The sequence below is a fragment of the Oryx dammah genome, unplaced genomic scaffold, assembly GCF_014754425.2.
Source record: "Oryx dammah isolate SB20612 unplaced genomic scaffold, SCBI_Odam_1.1 HiC_scaffold_28, whole genome shotgun sequence".
NCBI classification, from domain to species: domain Eukaryota; kingdom Metazoa; phylum Chordata; class Mammalia; order Artiodactyla; family Bovidae; genus Oryx; species Oryx dammah.
The window spans coordinates 51,616,022-51,634,437 of record NW_024070212.1 but is presented as its reverse complement, the minus strand read 5'-3'; the positions used below and the strand labels follow the sequence as shown (position 1 = coordinate 51,634,437).

General features: G+C 39.0%; 1 protein-coding gene across 4 annotated transcripts in view; it reads left to right on the top strand.

Annotated features, from left to right (window-relative positions):
• Positions 1-4,776: 4,776 nt before the first annotated feature.
• ZNF326 (zinc finger protein 326) overlaps positions 4,777-18,416 on the top strand; it is a 36,291-nt gene continuing 22,651 nt past the window's right edge. The window contains exons 1-5 of one of the 4 annotated variants that reach the window (XM_040232352.1): positions 4,985-5,181; positions 7,622-7,666; positions 15,361-15,396; positions 15,493-15,604; positions 17,700-18,105. In XM_040232352.1, the coding sequence (XP_040088286.1) occupies positions 5,166-5,181; positions 7,622-7,666; positions 15,361-15,396; positions 15,493-15,604; positions 17,700-18,105 (615 nt within the window). In that variant the 5' untranslated portion in view covers positions 4,985-5,165. Of the gene's footprint in view, positions 5,182-7,621; positions 7,667-15,360; positions 15,451-15,492; positions 15,605-17,699; positions 18,106-18,416 lie in introns of all 4 variants that reach the window. The other 3 variants (XM_040232353.1, XM_040232355.1, XM_040232356.1) reach the window with 3 other exon arrangements.

The following is an 18,416-nucleotide window of genomic DNA, read 5'->3' as shown; positions in this document are numbered from 1 at the left end:
TGCTAAGTTGTGTCCAGCTCTTTGTGCTACCATGGACTGTAACATGCCAGACCCCTCTGTCCATGGGATTTCCCAGACATGAGTATTGGGGTGGGTTGCTATTTCCTTCTCTAGGGCTCCTCACAATCCAGGGATCGAATTTGTGTCTCCTGCATTGGCAGGCGATTGTTTACCACCTAATTGCTAGGGAAGCCCAAATAAATGAATTAGGGAATGACTTGATAGTCTCCCAAGTATTATGGAGTACCTCAGGTATTGTCACCTGCCTCTGCAAGAACACTTTGTATTAGGGAAGGAAGAAGGAAGGAGGGAAAAGATCCATGTCTTTTGGTATTTCCTGGAGTTATGAGTTTCTGATCTGGCAGTTTTCTCTTTCAGGGAAATAAGGGGTGTGTGTGTGTGTGTGTGTGTGTGTGCATGTACACATATGTGCACATGATTCACAAAGTGACCCAATATTTATTTTCTTCCACTCATGCCAAGACCTGAAGACCTTGGATTATAAAATCACTTCTTTACTCTGATAAGAAGAAAAAAAGTTAAAAGTCTCAGAGAGAGCTCAGTTTTAATTGTAAAACTTATGTGCTTGGCACTTAGGATACCAACAAGACTTGGATCTAATCTCAAAGGGCTTTTTACGTGGAGAGATATAGTATTTGATGCAAAGGAGAAGGTGCTAGAGCAGAGGCTGTCCCAGGAAACTTAGAGGAGGGGCTTTTAATAGAACCCAGGGCCTTCTTGCTTCTTATTCCAAGTATAGTTTGACTGCCAGCAGCAGCATCTCCTGGAAAATTGTGAGAAATGCAGACTCTCCAGCTTCAACCCAGACTGACTGAATGTGAATCATATGCACATTAATATTTGAGAAGCACTGGTCTAGGGGCAGGGGTGGGATATGAGAGTGTTCTTAAAGGAAATAAGTTTTGAACTGTTTGAGCATGAGTAGGGTTAACCAGGGGGCTTCCCAGGTGGCTCAGTGGTAAAGAATCTGCCAGTCAAAGCAGGAGAGGCAGGTTTGATCCCTGGGTCAGGAAGATCCCCTGGAGGAGATGGCAGGCAACCCACTCCAGTATTCTTGCCTGGGAAAGCCAAAGGACAGAGGAGGTGGCAGGCTATAGTCCATGGGATCACAAAGAGTCAGACACGACTGAGCAGCAGAGAGAAAACCGTAAGCAAAAGTTCAGAGTCATGAAAAACTATTGGGGTGTTTTGGGAACTGTATGTAGCTTAAAATTGCCAATCAATAGGGAAAGAGTAGGGGAGAGAGGAGAATGGAGAAATGCAGGAAGGTGGCAGGGTAGGCAGAGGCCAGACCCTGCTGGTTGTGCTTTATGTTAGAAGCTTTGCCTTCACCTAAAGCATCTGAATGCAGAGTTCCAAAGAATAGCAAGAAGAGATAAGAAAGCCTTTTTCAGCGATCAATGCAAACAAATAGAGGAAAAGAACAGAATGGGAAAGACTAGAGATCTCTTCAAGAAAATTAGAGATACCAAGGGAACATTTCATGCAAAGATGGGCTCGATAAAGGAAAGAAATGATATGGATCTAAAAGAAGCAGAAGATATTAAGAAGAGGTGGCAAGAATACACGGAAGAACTGTACAAAAAAGATCTTCACGACCCAGATAATCATGATGGTGTGATCACGCATCTAGAGCCAGACATCCTGGAATGTGAGGTCAAGTGGCTTTAGAAAGCATCATTCCGAACAAAGCTAGTGATGGAATTCCAGTTGAGCTCTTTCAAATCCTGAAAGAGGATGCTGTGAAAGTGCTGCACTCAATATGCCAGCACATTTGGAAAACTCAGCAGTGGCCACAGGCCTGGAAAAGGTCAGTTTTCATTCCAATCCCAAAGAAAGGCAATGCCAAAGAATGCTCAAAATACCACACAATTGCACTCATCTCACATGCTAGTAAAGTAATGCTTAAAATTCTCCAAGCAGGCTTCAGCAATACATGAACCATGAACTTCCTGATGTTCAAGCTGGTTTTAGAAAAGGCAGAGGAACCAGAGATCAAATTGCCAACATCTGCTGGATCATGGAAAAAGCAAGAGAGTTCCAGAAAAACATCTATTTCTGCTTTACTGACTATGCCAAAGCCTTTGACTGTGTGGATCACAATAAACTGTGGAAAATTCTGAAAGAGATGGGAATACCAGACCACCTGACCTACCTCTTGAGAAACCTATATGCAGGTCAGGAAGCAACAGTTAGAACTGGACATGGAACAACAGACTGGTTTCAAATAGGAAAAGGGGTACGTCAAGGCTGTATATTGTCACCCTGCTTGTTTAACTTATTTGCAGAGTATATCATGAGAAACGCTGGGCTGGAAGAAGCACAGGCTGGAATCAAGATTGCTGGGAGAAATATCAATAACCTCAGATGACACCACCCTTATGGCAGAAAGTGAAGAGGAACTAAAAAGCCTCTTGATGAAAGTGAAAGTGGAGAGTGAAAAAGTTGGCTTAAAGCTCAACATTCAGAAAATGAAGATCATGGCATCCAGTCCCATCACTTCATGGGAAATAGATGGGGAAACAGTGGAAACAGTGTCAGACTTTATTTTTTGGGGGGCTCCAAAATCACTGCAAAGGTGACTGCAGCCATGAAATTAAAAGACACTTACTCCTTGGAAGAAAAGTTATGACCAACCTAGATAGCATATTCAAAAGCAGAGACATTACTTTGCTGACTAAGGTCCGTCTAGTCAAAGCTATGGTTTTTCCAGTGGTCATGTACGGATGTGAGAGTTGGACTGTGAAGAAGGCTGAGCACCGAAGAATTGATGCTTTTGAACTGTGGTGTTGGAGAAGACTCTTGAGAGTCCCTTGGACTGCAAGGAGATCCAACCAGTCCATTCTGAAGGAGATCAGCCCTGGGTGTTCTTTGGAAGGAATGATGCTAAAGCTGAAGCTCCAGTACTTTGGCCACCTCATGCGAAGAGAGAAGGGATCGGGGGCAGGAAGAGAAGGGGACGACAGAGGATGAGATGGCTGGATGGCATCACTGACTCGATGGACGTGAGTCTGAGTGAACTCCGGGAGCTGGTGATGGACAGGGAGGCCTGGCGTGCTGCGATTCATGGGGTCGCAGAGAGTCGGACCCGACTGAGCGACTGAACTGAGCTGAACTGAGTCGGTGATAGAGAGGCACGATGCACTCACATTTGCCTTCATATTAGTGAGGCCCTGAGGAGCCTGAGAAGGTCAAGGTGGAAAAGCAGAGAAATTACTCAGGAAGCCATCTCAACAGTTTAGGAGAAAGATAATGAGAGTCTAACTCAGGTAGTGCAGTGAACTGGAGATCACGGGCAAACTTATTAAGATATTTTAGGAGGTAATAAGCAGATGAAAGACTTTACCGATTGAGGATGAGAGAATGGGAGAGGGCTGAGTCTTGACTGCATTAGTAGTGGGTGGTTGCTCATGATGCCACTCACACAGCATTATTCACAGATGAAAGAATAAAAGAAGATGAACAGGTTTGAGGAAGGAAATTATGAGTTCAGTTTTCAACATGTTCTGCTCTGGTGAATAGAAAACATGCATAGGAGGGAAAAAAAGAAGAAAACACTGTAAGGGTGGAGAACTGGGTGAATCAATGAGGGTGGAGAAGGAAAGCGAGGAGGAAGGAACAGTACCCTACCCAGATCTGGGGCTGTGCTCAGTCGTGTCCAGGAACTGTAGCCCGCCAGGTTCCTCTGTCCATGGAACTTTCCAGACAAGAATACTGCAGTGCATTGCCATTTCCTGCTCCAGGGGATCTTCCCAAGCCAGGGATCAAACCCACATTGCTTGTGATTCCTGCATCAACAGGTGGATTATTTACCTCTGCGCCACTGGGGCTACAGTCATACACCTTCCTTAGTATACCTGTAAGTTTTTCCTTTAGTCATGTTTCCAGAGACTGTTTCTTGGAACTTGGTTCTGGAAACTCAATGGACTTCAAAGAAGGGCAAACGGCTTGATTCATGATTTCCTATCCTGTGATCAACTCATCATTGACACGATTTGCTCTATGAAAAAATGTTATCTAACCTGGAGTTCAAGCTGCTCCAGGATTAGAATGACCAAACAGTTGTCTTTTCCCACATTGTCTTATGGGCGAGTGACTTTGCCCACTGTCCTCAATACTGTTTCCAAAGTGACAATAATACAATGCTGAGTGATAACTTGCTCAGTCGTGTCCGAGTCTTTGTGAGCCCATGTACTGTAGCCTGCCAGGCTCCTCTGTCCACGGAATTCTCCAGGCAAGAATACTGGAGTGGGTTGTCATTTCCTTCTCCAAATACAGTGTTAATATGTACCAAAATGTGTTGATATGTGTTTGCCCGTGGTTGTTCTTCAAGTTCTGGATGACTCCTTCCAAAAATCTTCCCTCTGTTAACTTTTACAACACTTTCATTTTGCACCTTGAAGTTCAGAACTCGACCGTGGTCTGTCTCGGATCACACTCGTAACTGTTTCCTATTTAGCAATCTGTTCTCTGCTCAGTCAGTCAGTCAGTCGCTAAGTAGTGTCCGACTCTTTGCGACCCCATGAATTGCAGCACGCCAGGCCTCCCTGTCCTCTGCTCACAGAGATCTAAAAATATCCTGGCCTTCTGAATCTCCACGGCAGAAACTCCATAAGGTTTTTTTTCTCTCTTTTTTTTTTTTACATTTTCCGATCAGTCCTTATCAGCCAATAAAAAGGGAAAGGTCGGCACGTGGTATATTAGTTCGGGCAGAGGGAAGGTATTCCAAGCAGATCCTTTCGCTCTTGCCAGAATCAAACATGGCGGGCTTCAGCCCGACCTTCCGGAAAACCCGGCTTTCTTTCCCTTGAGCCCGGCCAGTCTTTGGGCCTCCTTTTTAACCTTCCGTACCCCTCGGCGGCTCGGAGAGGGTCAGCACCTGGGAGCGCGACAGCGGACCTGCTTCCCGCCCCCATTCGAGGGCCCGCCCACCAGCCCGCGCCAGCCAGTCGCGGGCTGCGCTGCGGCAGCTGGCAGCGCCGGCCGGGCCCGCCCCCCAGCCTCGCTGTGGCCTGCGGCTCCCGGGCCGGTAGCGCCACTCTTGGTCGCGCTGACTCGTAGTGTGGAACGGCGGGTCACGGGTGCTCTTCTCCGGCCACAGATTAGCCAAGCGCCGCCGAGGCCGTCGGCCCCGAGCCTCCGCCATGGACTTCGAGGACGGTAAGCGCGGCCTCTGGCTGGTCACCGCGGCGGGCGGCAGGCGGGGTGGCCTGCCCCCGGGGTCTGTTTACCGTCTCAAGATGGCCGTGTGGGCTTTGTTCTGAGGGCCTTGAGGCCGTCCGCCCGCCTGCCCGCCTCGGGCCCGGTGCCTGGAGTCGGCCTCGGTGGGGACCCGCGCGCCCGGATCGCCCCGCCCGGCGCCCGCTGTGGCCCGCGACCCTGAATTCCGCTCCGGCCTCGGCGCGCGGAAGGAAGCTCCCAGAGCGCCGCGGCCTCCGGAGTGCCCAGATCGGCCCCCGCCCCGCTGCGAGCAAATTGCCAGGAAGCCTCCAACTTCCCGTTCTGGGCGAGAGGGCGAGAGGGCCTCCCCCGCCGCGGCTCGCGCTCGCCCGGTGGGCAGCGACCCAGATCGTCCTTTTAGTAAATCCCCAACTCCAGGTTACTACTCGCCAGATAGGATTTTCTGAGGCTTGTTCATGATCTTGTTCCTTGGTTGTCTTAGTTTTTAAGATGAGTTTAAAGGGCGTCTGTAAGTGATTAAGTATAGTAGATCTCCATCCAGAATGGAACGTTAAGGTATTTCTGGTTAGCAAAGTGGGATGTTTATCCGCCAACGAAGAGTGCCTGGGCGTTAATCCCTAAATTTAAAATGCTTCTGTGAACCAAAGCGTTTTCTCTGGACATTGTGTTAAGTTAGTCAAAATTTTGGCACAGCATCACGTGCCCTTCAAATTCAGACCTACACACAGCCGCCTGGGATGGTCTGCTGTTTAATTAAATGTGCACTACCTTTCGGTCGTCTCTTACGCCAGTTCTTTAAACCGTTTCATACGCTCACGAAATAAAATTAATTTGGTCTTCATATTGTCTTCAAATCTTGCCCAACTTTTATAGTGATTGGTGTCAGGGTAATATGAGTACGTAATGACAGCATTAGGGAGACTTGAAAAGGGATGTGAATATACTGGATTTACTCTTGAGTTACCGGGCGTTTCTGAATAAAATGGCTTCACTAATTAGTCGTAAGCCTCTAACCCAACCAACTTTGAATATGCTGAGCCTGATTAAATGATCTTTTGATCTTTGATTTGATTTCATGCCACAAAGAATTAAAGCTGCAAATCTAAGTGTATGAAAGTGAAGTCACTCAGTCGTGTCCGACTCTTTGCGACGCCATGGACTGTAGCCTACCGGGATCCTCAGTCCATGGGATTTTCCAGGCTCTACCGGTGTGGGTAGCCATTTCCTTCTCCAGGAGGTCTTCGCCACCCAGGGATGGAACCTGGGTCTCCCGCATTGTAGGCAGACGCTTTACTGTCTGAGCTACCAGGGAAGCTAAGTATATGAAAAGGGAATGGAATAACCTTTTGTGGATACTTTTAAGTTACTTTGAAAGAGGAAGTTCAGATATTAACAGTAGCACACTCTAGTGTTTGTTTTAGTTGAACTTTGACTCATTTTGATATCGTTACCTTTAAACTGAATATTTGAAATGCCAGAGTTGGGAATGAATTTAAAAAATATGTTGCTGTGTGTTCACACCAAACTTTGGTGACAGTACCAACACCCAAGGTGCAGCAGAAACTACCAGTGTGGGAGGAGGGAGCGATGGGAATGGTCCTCTCCCCCCATGAAGGAACCCATTGTCTTAGTATGTTTACTTTTTATTATCACCGACTGCCCACAGTTCTAAGCAGTGTGAAGCATAAAATTCTAAACAATGTCACTGATAAAATGTTCCCTCCCTCCTGCTCCCTCCCTTCCCCTACTGCTTTATTTGGGGGATGGAATTTGCCTGACAATATGTTGAACTCTAATCCTGTATAGTGTAGTTGGAGTCTATTGTATCCAAAGGACTGCTCTATTAAATTCCTATTTGTTAGTAGAATTAACTAAAGGATTTAACAATTGCCAAATCAGTTTTGACAAAGAAATTATGATCTTTGATAATGATGCCACATCCTGAATAGAAATAGCACACACAGGTATACACATATGAATGTGCATTTCTCAAATAAGATCTTGAAATCTTTATAGAGAGCAAATTAAGCGCCAAGAGAAATAGTAAATTGGGGAAAAAAAATATATAGAATCAATTCTCACATGTCCCTGTTTTTTGCATTGTTGGATATATAATTTGTCATGCTGTATAAATCAGTACTGGATCTCCCTTTTTGGCCTTAATTATATATCAGGTTTTATTAACTAATTTTTACATTACCATGATTTGGATGATAAAGCTGCCATTTGGGGAGATAGTGAAAAGAAAGGGATATATATTTTCCTATATGAAGTATATATAATTATTAACACCCTGTTTTTGCAGATAGTTGAGTTAATGGCAGTTTAAAAATTGTGTTTGTTTTTAGTAAGTGGGTATATAATTCAAGATTTTTGCTAATATTGCACTAATTCCTTTCTGTTAAATGTGTCTTCATAGATTATACACACTCTGCTTGCAGAAATACTTATCAGAGCTTTAATGGTGAGTATCCTTTTTCATTTGATCTAAAATACATTAAGGGAACGCATCTCAGTTTTTTGTCACCCATCTAAAGTACCAATGTAAAAGGGAAATTCTGCCTTGTTTCAGTCATTGTTTAGTCTTTGGATGTGTTAGTGTTAATGTTTTCATACTATGTATAGTATTTGAGTTAGGAAATTTGGAATCAGAAAACCTTAGGGCTATTCAGAGTAGTTTGACTCATTATTTGAATTCTGAGTTCTTTATTCCAAAAGGCCCTGACTGTATTGAGTGATGACTTATAAGAAACTAGCTGAGTTATTTTTGTTGAGTTAGAGGCTTTGGTATTGAGTAATGCAGATTAAATGGATTATTGGCTTGGTTTTTATATTGCTGCTTTCATAATTCATTTTGACCTGTTTTTGAGGTCATTTGCTTTAATGTGTCCAAATGTGTTAGTATATTAAGAACTGTCTAGAGCATATAAAGAAGCCTTATCAATATAAGTGTGACATCAGAGTGACTAAAGAGCTAGATAAAATCATGACGTATGTAGAATACAATTGGGGTAGAGTTTTGATAGTTTAGATTAGAGTTAAGGCTTTGCCAGACGGGATAAGAACATAAAGAAGAGCATGGAACAGTTCAAGAGGTTATAAAAGCATTATATGAAGGACCCCAGAGAGTGGAATTAAATTCCCTGATTGCCAGAAAAATGCAACTTTCAACTGTTGTACAGAATGTAATCTATTCACAAAATAAAACTGAAGCAAATGTACTATGAGAATAATTACCATGCAGTTAATTGCTACTTATCATCTCTAGGAATTTAGAGAAACTTCAAATTTGATGTCAGCTAAAAAGGTTAAACATATAGGAATAGTCAATATATACTGAGTACTGAAAAACATATTTTTGAGCAGGAGAGTGATTTAATAAAGTTACCAAAAGAAGTTTAATTTTCATCCACGTGTAGGTTATTTTGAAAACTGGAAAATTATCAAGAAGGAAGATTATCAAGTTTCATAAATTCAGGTGTAAGAATTTTACACCTTGGGAGGTGATGACAGTAATTTTTAAAATATTAAGCCGTTTCTTGAGAAAGTTAGCAGAACTTTCAGGCTGCCTGTTAGTGAGTAGAAAATTGAGAGGGATGCATAACAATGAATCCGGGATTGGAAACTGGAGTGAGCAGGACTAGTACTTTTACCAAAGAGATTTGGAATGATAGAAGGCCATTATTTCCATTAGGATGTACCAGAGAGTTGAGTTTATGCCTAAATATAGGACTTTGAAATACAGAATCATAGAGGGTCAGAAGTTTATTTTCTTAACATACAGGATTGCGAAAAAAAAAAAAAAAAGCTTAAAATATTTCTGTCACTGACGTTATGACCTTCTTTTGAAAACAAGCACATTGAGGTGTAGTAGACGTCTAACATACTAGTTTCAGGTATACAGCATAATGATCCCATATTTGTATATGCTGTGAAATGATCACAACAGTGAGTTTGGTAACCCTTGATCACCACATATAGTTTTCCTGCAATGAGAACTTTTTAAGATTTACTTTTCTTAGCAACTTTCAAATATGCAATACACTATTATTAACTATAGTCACTATGCTGTATATTACATCCCCCTGATTTATTTATAACTGGAAGTTGTTACCTTTCAACTCCCTTCACCCATTTCAACGACTCCCACCCCCTTCTCTGGCGATCACCAATTTATTCATTATGTCTACAAGCTTGGATTTTTTTGCTTTGTTTTGTTTTGTTTTGTTTTTTAAAAAAATTCTACATATAATGAAGTCATACAGTTTTTATCATTCTTACTTCACTTATTTCACTTAGCATATGCCCTCAAGGCCTGTCCATGTTGTTGCACATGGCACGATTCCATTCTTTTTCATGGCAAAAGTAGTATTCCATGTATATACATACATATGTATCACACGGCGTCAACTTTATCAATTCATCTATTGATGGACACTTAGATTGTTCCGTATCTTAGCTATTGTAAATAATGCTGCTGTGAAACTCGGGGTGCATGTATCTTTTCAAGTTAGATATTTTTTCTAGCAGTTAAATGTTAGACTTTTTTCTCTTAATTTTAGTTCCATTAGTGGTTTTCGTTTAAGGGTGATTGTTAGACTCCCCTGTGGAGCTTTTTCAAACTGTATCTATTTAGGTCATACTGTAGTCCTCTTGAATCTTAATTTTTAGGGTAAATGGTCCCAACTGTGTCAGCTTTAAGAACTATTCATATTTTGAATCGTTTTAGAATGCACCTCTGGTTAAAGAACACTGCTTGACAACACTGAGGCCTGAGTTATCTACATTTTATAAATGAGGACCTTAATTTCAGGGATGTAATTTGACTTCATTCAACAGATATTTACTAAGTGTTTTGTATTAGATAGTGTTATTGGAGCTGGCAATACAGTAGTGAATGAAACGGACAAATATTCCTGCCTTTGAAGTGTATAGTCTAGTGGGGTGAAATAGTAAACAAGAAGTAATATTTATTGTATTGCAGCAATTGCTTGGGAGAATAATAACACAGGACAGCTGTGTATGTGTGTGTGTTAAAATTTTAAAGAGATTAGCAAGGGTAAGAATCACTAACAGGGTAACTTGAGCATAGAGTTGAGGGAGATGAAGATGCAAGCCATGCCATTGTCTCCATATCTCCTTCTTATATAAATAGACAAAAAAAGGGAAAGCATTTCTGATAGAGGGAAAGCAGGAACACAGGTAGGGCTGAGTGCATTGTGCTTCAGAGTGACTTGAGAAGATGGGCTTGACTACAGCAGATGATTTTTGCTGAGTGATCTTAAAACAAGGTTAGAATAGGGAGGTGTATGTAGCCAGAAGTCAGTGAAAGTCAAAGACAATTTGCTTAACACACAAGAAGTAATAGAAAGTGAAGACCTTAAAGAATTGAGGGTGTGAGCAACACAGATACAGAGGAAGAACATTCCAGGCAGAGGGAATAGTAGATGCAAAAATGGGTGTATACCTGTTGTACTCTAGGAACGGCAAGGGACCTAGTATAGCTAGAGTGGAGTGAATAAGGCAAGATCACAGATGATGAAATTAAGTGGAAATAGATCCAGTTAAGAGGTAATGGGAAAGATTTCTCAACTTTGTCTCTGTTGACATTTTGGACTAGGTAATTGTTGTGGGGGAATGTCCTATGCACTGTAGAATGTTTTAGGAGCATTCTTGGTCTCTTGTCATTTGAAACAGGCAGCACCCATTACTCATTTTGGTGACAGCCAACAATGTTTTCATTGTTTGACCTCTGGGGGTCAAAATTGCCCATGGTTAAGAACCACTGATATAGGGTCTTATAGATCATCTAAAGGCTTGTTTACTTGGAGTAAGTTAGGAAGCCACTGGAAGGTACTGGGCATTGAATATAATTTAACTTACACTTTAACAGAATTCTTCTAGCTGTTTTCTTGAGAATGAACAGAAAGTTTGCAGAAATGAAAACAGGAAAATCAGCTGGCAGGCTGTTGCAGTAATGTAGGTGAGATATGCTGGTGGCCTGTACCGTGCTGATGGTAGTGTGGAGGTGATAAAAAGTGGTCTCATTCACGACTTAGTGTTACACAACTTGTTAGTTATTTTGATCATGTCGGTTGTTTTTTCATACTACTCCACACCTCTTGTGATTTAATTATAAGTGAACTTAACATTTGTTGAGCTTATCATTTATGAAAAGTGAAAGTGAAAGTCACTCAGTCATGTCTGACTCTTTGCAACCCCATGGACTGTAGTGCATGGAATTCTCCAGGCCAGAATACTGGAGTGGGTAGCCTTTCCCTTCTCCAGGGAATCTTCCCAACCCAGGGATTGATTCCAGGTCTCTTGCATTGCGATTCTTTACCAGCTGAGCCAGAAGGGTGTAATCAAATCAGTAGAATAGATTTGATTTAAAATATGTCAGATTAATTTTGAGTGAATAGTTTTCTTATTTAATATAAATTTTATTCAGGGATAATTGATGGAATGCTAAATATGTCAGATGTATAATGGTGTTTCATAATTTTTGAAGGTTATATATAATATAGTTATTATAAAATACTGCAGTATTCCTTGTATCCTTGTTCTCATTTACTGTTAACAGTAAAGATATGTTATAGTCTTAATAACTTTATTTTTAAAGTGATTTTTAAATTCATTCAGTAACCTGAAAGATATGTAAATGGTCATGGTCCTCTTATAGACTCTATCCCTATAATCAACACTGATTATATGCAGTACCTATAAAGACTTTTACTCTTTTCCTTTTTAACTAACTGATTAGTGACAGTACTATGAACAATAAACCAAAAGACATTGCTGTGTAAAGATAGCTCTGTTAATCTTTGTGTACTCTCTAGTGCCTGGGAAAAGGTGAGTGTTCAATAAATGTTAGTAATTTATGACTTTGTAGTGAAGTAAAAATATACAGAATCAAAAAACTGAAGGATTTAGTATCCAAAGGCAGCCTCTGCTGACTGAAAATAGAAATTAGCAGAAGTAGCAATTTAAGTTTTTTTGTTTTGTGTACCTAACTGAACCTAACTCTAAAATTACTTTTTAATACTTTTTAGAGGAAAGTTTTTTATTTTGAAGTCTTCATCTTAATGTCAAATTGTCCTCTGTTTGAGAGATATGAGCAACTTATATTGTATACTTATCAACTCTAAAGACAAATGACTTTTATTAGTCTGGAACTGTGTTATCTGATGTGGTAGACACTAATAGACACTAACCATGTATGACTGTTGAGTACTTTCAGTGTGGATAGTCTGAATTGAGGTGTGCTGTCTTAATATGAACTTGATTTGAAGTCTTAGTATAGACAAAAAACATTCAGAATATCTCATTAGTACTTTTTGTATATTGATATGACAAACTTTTTGTCATTAAAATCCATTGGTATGCCTTGTACTTTGAATGGATCTTTCTAATGATGTGTAATCCTGTAATATCAGGTATTAGTTATTTGAAAAATACTGGTTTATTCAGATTTTTCAAATATTGGCAGATTTTATTGTAGAAATTAAAAAGTTGTATTCAGTAATACCAGTGTCAATTTCATCAGAAAAGCCTTTTAAGTATTGGGAAACTGTCAAACTCAAGTTTTAAATTTTAATTTTCACATGAGGGCTTGAATTTTATCTTTGGCAACAAATACTATCAATTGTTCTTTGAAGTGACAGTTCTACTTCATTTTTGAGAAAGTGTCTGCCAGATGCTCAAGTCTGAAAGCCATAGTTTTTGAATGTCAGTGTTTCCTTTTAGTAAAAACAGTATTCCTTGTAAAAAAAAATGGCTAATTCAGTGGCTTTTCCTAAAGAGAACGATGGCACTTAATGAAACTTTATGCAGTGATATGCAGCAAAATTGTTTTATGTATACTTTTCATTTTACTATCCAGAATGTCGTAAAGTATACACAAAGGTCATGATTTAATAAAATTGCCAATTTTTACTTCTTCATCAGGACATTCTTTAAGTGAAGATTATTTTATTATTTTTATTATCTTTGGTATTTTATTTTTTACTGCAAGTGTGCAGTACAGCCATCAATACTAGTGTGGTCTGGGGTCACTGCCTTGATTTGTGCTATAGCAAAAACTGTTTTACCCACCAGTGGTTTTGCATCTTCAATGCAAAAAAAATTTTCATCACTGTGAAAAAGGCAAGTAATGTTTTAGTATCAATAATGTTTATAAAAATAGTTTGACCTTGTGGATCCCCTGAAAGGGTCCTGGCAACTAGTGGTCAACCGGCTATTGAAACCTACAGGCCTGGGGTACATAAAAAACTAGTAAAAAGAGACCCTAACCACAAGACTAGTGTACATTTAACGTGAGGTCACAGGACTTTCCTGGAGGTCCAGTGGCTTAAGACTACACACATCTACTGCAGGGTGCATGGATTTGATCCCTGGTTGTGGAACTAAGACCCCACATGCCACGTGGTGCAGTCAAAAAAAAAAAAGATTAAATAAAAGAGGCCACAGATAGCAGAACACTGTATAAGGCAGAGTATCATAAACACCATGTAAAAACGACAGACTTTTGCAGATATTCAAAAGAAAGACAATAATCAATTGAGACAACATCAGCAAGGTGTTCTTAAAAGGGTTAGTATTTGAAATGGACTTTAAAAAATTAAAGAATTTCAATAAGCTACTATTTGGGGAATAGAGAGAGCGTTTCATGTAGAAGCAACAGTGTGAAGCTGAAGTGGTGGATATTTATAGACTTTGGGAAAATCATTTCATCTTTTTGGTTCCATAATCTATCAAATGAAAAGGTTAAATCTGATCATTTAGGTTGCTTTCAGGTTTAAAGCTGCAAGATTTTGTTGTTAGGACCAGAATATTTATGTAATTATAATTAAAATTTAGTGTTTTTTAAAAAATAAAAATAAATGTACTTGCTTTGTGTATACTCTTAGTACATAAAACTTGGAGAGGATGATAAATGAAGACTTTTAAAGGGCTTTATAGGAAACACATGGTAAACGGTTTTTAAATTTTTTCAATTTTATGATCATAGTAAATTCATTTTATTACCTTTTTTTTGTATTTGTTTTTTATGTCAGAGGTGGGGATGTAGGTGGAATTATAGGAATTGTAATTAAATACACTTAGTGCTTTGATTATAATTTTTTTAGTGTTTACATTGCTAGAATTCACATTCATTCCCTTTATTCAAAGTATTTGAGGATTTAAATATTTGAGTCATTATTTATATGCAGAGTACCACATAATCGCCCCACTCTGATTTTACTTTTTAAAAATATCTATTTCAATTACTGTATGAACTATTTCAATTGGGCATATTTAAAATGAGGCTGCTTCGGATTTTTAGATGTTTTGAGAGGAGTTAGATGCAGAAAGGAGAAGGCAGTGGCAACCCACTCCAGTACTCTTGCCTGGAAAATTCCATGGAGCCTGGTAGGCTGCAGTCCATGGGGTCTTGAAGAGTCCGACATGACTGAGTGACTTCACTTTCACTTTTCACTTTCATGCATTGGAGAAGGAAATGGCAACCCACTCCAGTATTTTTGCCTGAAGGATCCCAGGGATGGGGGAGCCTGGTGGGCTGCCGTTTATGGGGTCGCACAGAGTCGGACACGACTGAAGTTACTTAGCAGCAGCCGCAGATGCAGAAAACGATACTATAAATTTTTTTTTCCTTTTAACATTATCAAATACCTTATTTTCTTGAGAATAGGAATTATTAACTATGTACCATTGTAGCACCTGACATAGGACCCTATGGTTGTATCCTAAGTCATGTAAATATTGGCTAAATTGAAGATAATTTTAATATAGAACTTTTTAGTTGATAGGTTTTTTTTAATCAAGTCTTATTGGCAAATCTGATTTTTCAGTAGATTATATGACATAGGACCCTATGGTAGTACCCTTGTCGTGTAAATATTGGCTAAATTGAAGGTAATTTTAATGTAGAACTTTTTAGTTGATAGCTTTTTAAAAAAAATTAGGTTTCATTAGCAGATCTGATTTTTCAGTAGATTATAATCTGTATGGTTTTTCCCTCAGTGTCTAGTGTGAATTTAGCTAATGTTAACAATGAATTATCATTTCAGGTGACTGATATGAATATCTTGTGTTTTATACAAAGATACCTGAAGAGAATGGTATTTTACTGACTTTTTGTTATTAACTATCTTTTAGGAATGGATCGTGATTATGGCCCGGGATCTTACGGAGGTCTGGCATTCAAGGATGTTTATCTAAAAATTCTTCTTTTGAGTGCCAGTAAAGGTAAGCATCATTTAATTTTTTTTCTTTTTAAACTCTTTATAGGGATGGATCGTGACTATGGCCATGGATCCTATGGGGGTCAAAGATCCATGGACTCCTACCTAAACCAGTCATATGGCATGGACAATCACAGTGGTGGTGGTGGGGGTAGCAGGTAAATTGCTTCATCACTTAGCCAAATAAGTAGATGACTATAAGATTCTAGATGATTTAAGTATTTTTTAGGCATGTTATGATACTTAAACTATATTTAGAACTGAATAGTCACCTTAAATGTTTAAAGGTGTTGATGGTTATAAAAACTGTCTCAATATCATTGGCAGACGTTACTTCAGGAAAACCATTATTTCATTATACTAGAGTAGGATTTTCTGTTTTTAGCAGTGATTCTTTTTTAACTCCTTGTCAGTCAGAATGCCCTAAACAAATGATATAAAAATATTATTGGAAATATTTGTGAAGCTTTTTCTTATGATTTTTCAAAAATGTATTTACTAATGTGGAGTGCTTTATAGAGTAGCAAAACAGTCTTTGACTAAAATGAAGTTAACCAAACCTGTTTAGCAACACTCAATTTGTAAGAAACATTTAAGATAGTTATTCTTTTAATTTTAGTTTTAATGTGAGTTACAGGAACATATTGTAATAATAAAAATATTCTTTAAATCATGTTTAGGTTATTTATTGGCAGGTTCTACTTGTGCCAGAAACACTTGTGGTCTAGATTAGGAGCTTTATATTAAAGCCATGAATGAATACAATATCTTTGTTTATTTTAATGCAGTACAGTTTTGATTGTACTTATGTTTCATTGTTGATGCTGTGTAAAGCTTAAACCTAGCTGAACTGCTTTAGGCTTTAGGGTTGACCACATTTTAGGCCAAGGAGGTGCAGAGATTCCTACTAAATATTGATATAAGTAAAACTAGTTAGGAAACTTTTTGAAAGTATTGTCCTTCTTCATAAATTGAAGGATCTGGTTTCCTTAAGGATGGATTGAATGATGCTTACTTTCCTTTTTTTCTGCTTAAGTGTGCCATTATGGTTTATAGTAGAGAGAAATCAGGAAAATAGATACCACAATTTTGCTTATGTGATAGATGTTTTGAAAAATGTAGTTGAAAAGAGGAATGATTTTTATATGGTTACTAGGATTCAGAAGTAAAGTGCCTTCTATTTAGTGATAAATAATTGAAGTAATGTGACACGTTTAAATATTTTACTTTATCAATTGCTGCCCTGTTACATTGTAAATGTAATGTGCGTGAACTATGTAGATGTTATAATTTATCTCATGTAATTGTGGGCCTTTATAAAACTATGTGTAAGATAAGCAACTTTTGTAATCCATGTTTTGGTGAGAAGTATGATTTGTTTCTTCTGTTGACTCTATTAAAACCTTAAGGAGACTGTGTGCTCCCTATTTTAGAGTAGCTTTATGTGATAATTTCATGTGATAATAGGGAATAATTTTCAAATAATTGAAGATAGGGAATAATTTTTCAAATAATTGAAGACATTATAAAATGTATTCTTCCTAATCTGCCTTGAAAATTCATATGCAAAGGGTATATATTGGTGGTCTTTTATGTTCTGTTTTATGTGCTTATTCTTCTAGATTTGTAGATTTATTAGTATACAAGTGAAAAGTGACTAAGAATTGATTATTAACGTTAACCAAAGTTTAGCAGGTTGTTAAATTTTATAACCAGATAATTCTCCCAATTTTGACTGCTGTAGACATACTGAAGCAGTTTTGTCATATAGATTATTGGGGGTGCAAAAGGATCTCTTCTGTGTCACAAGTAGCCTACATCTTTGTAGTCTTCAATTTGTGTCCCTATTGAAAGCCAAAATGTTGTAAATATTTTGTATTTTACAGTATTAGAGATAGGTTCAAAGAAAGTTTGAGTAGTCTGTGAACTTTAACAAATGACTTTTTCCAAGACTAGGGCTGGGCTTAAATAATGAAAGACAAATCTTTTCTAATAAAATAGCTGCCAAAAAGCAGATATTGAAGCTAAGCTTACTTAACTCAATTCATATTTAAACACTGACTCAGATAGCTTTCTATCTGGTCTCATGTTGAACTGCCCAGCCCTAATCAAGTGTGAATAAAAGTAGAACTGCAAACCAGTATGGTATAAATGAATTTTAGTTGATAAATGTCATCTGATAATTTGTCTTTTGAATTGTCTAACATTAGTAAGCTTACTTTTGTTTTTTCCCTCACTGTGCAACTCTTCCAGGTTTGGACCTTATGAGTCTTACGACTCCAGGTCTTCTCTGGGTGGGCGAGATCTGTACAGATCTGGCTATGGTTTTAATGAACCCGAACAAAGCCGCTTCGGAGGTAGTTATGGTGGTCGATTTGAGAGCTCCTACCGGAATAGCCTTGACTCTTTCGGAGGTAGAAACCAGGGCGGGTCTAGCTGGGAAGCACCTTACTCCCGTTCAAAATTGAGGCCTGGGTTTATGGAGGACAGAGGAAGAGAGAATTACTCTTCCTACAGCAGTTTTTCTTCACCCCATATGAAGCCTGCACCTGTAGGCTCTCGGGGGAGAGGAACGCCTGCTTATCCTGAAAGTACGTTTGGAAGCAGAAACTATGATGCTTTTGGAGGACCATCAACAGGCAGAGGCCGAGGCCGAGGAGTAAGTACAACAGAATCTTTTCAGATTCTTTTCACTAGTCACTCTTTTAAACCCTTTCAAGACCATGGTTTTCAACTAGAATAAACACTGTTCATCCCAGTGTATTTTGAAGCAAAAGCTGAGTCATAAGCATAATTTTTAGGTTGCCTGTAAAAGTTTTCCCAGTACCTTAGAAAATATATGGCAGTGTGAGATGACTGTTCATATAGTTTTGCTAAATCTCCCTTTATTAAAAAGGTGAGGATATTAGGTTTGGTCTAAAAGGGGTTAAAAGGAGTTGCATTTTTCCTTGTAAACACTAGCAGTTTTGC